Source organism: Eimeria tenella, genomic scaffold (genome assembly GCF_000499545.2).
Source record: "Eimeria tenella Houghton genomic scaffold, Eth_scaff2168, whole genome shotgun sequence".
Classification (NCBI taxonomy): Eukaryota; Apicomplexa; class Conoidasida; order Eucoccidiorida; family Eimeriidae; genus Eimeria; species Eimeria tenella.
Window position 1 is genome coordinate 3,112 of NW_013542019.1, and position 302 is coordinate 3,413.

The 302-nt window shown below is 73.5% G+C and overlaps 1 protein-coding gene across 1 annotated transcript in view; it reads right to left on the reverse strand.

Moving 5' to 3' along the window:
• ETH_00038275 (uncharacterized protein) overlaps positions 1 to 272 on the reverse strand; it is a gene marked incomplete at both ends in the record, with an annotated part of 1,323 nt that extends 1,051 nt beyond the window's left edge. Inside the window, one exon of the mRNA XM_013374595.1 lies at positions 1 to 272. Coding sequence (XP_013230049.1) covers positions 1 to 272 — 272 coding nt within the window.
• Positions 273 to 302: the final 30 nt, after the last annotated feature.

Genomic DNA, 302 nt, shown 5'->3' on the forward strand with positions numbered 1-302 from the left:
GTTGCTGCAAACGCGTGCGCGCCCTGCTGCTGCTGCTGCTGCTGGTGCTGTTGCTGCTGCTGCTGCTGCTGCGGGGGCACGGGTCCACAATCTGCAAATGGATCTTCTTCTAAACTCCGGGGCGCGGGGGGCCCCATGAGGGCCAGGCGATTCCCAAAAGGTGGGAGGCCCCCCCAGGGTACTGTGCACCCAGACCGGGGGGCCCCCAGGGGCCCCAGGGCCCCGGGGGCCCCCATGGACCCGGGGGCCCCTAGGGCCCCAGGGGCCCCCATGGCCCCGGGGGCCCCTAGGGCCCCAGGGGC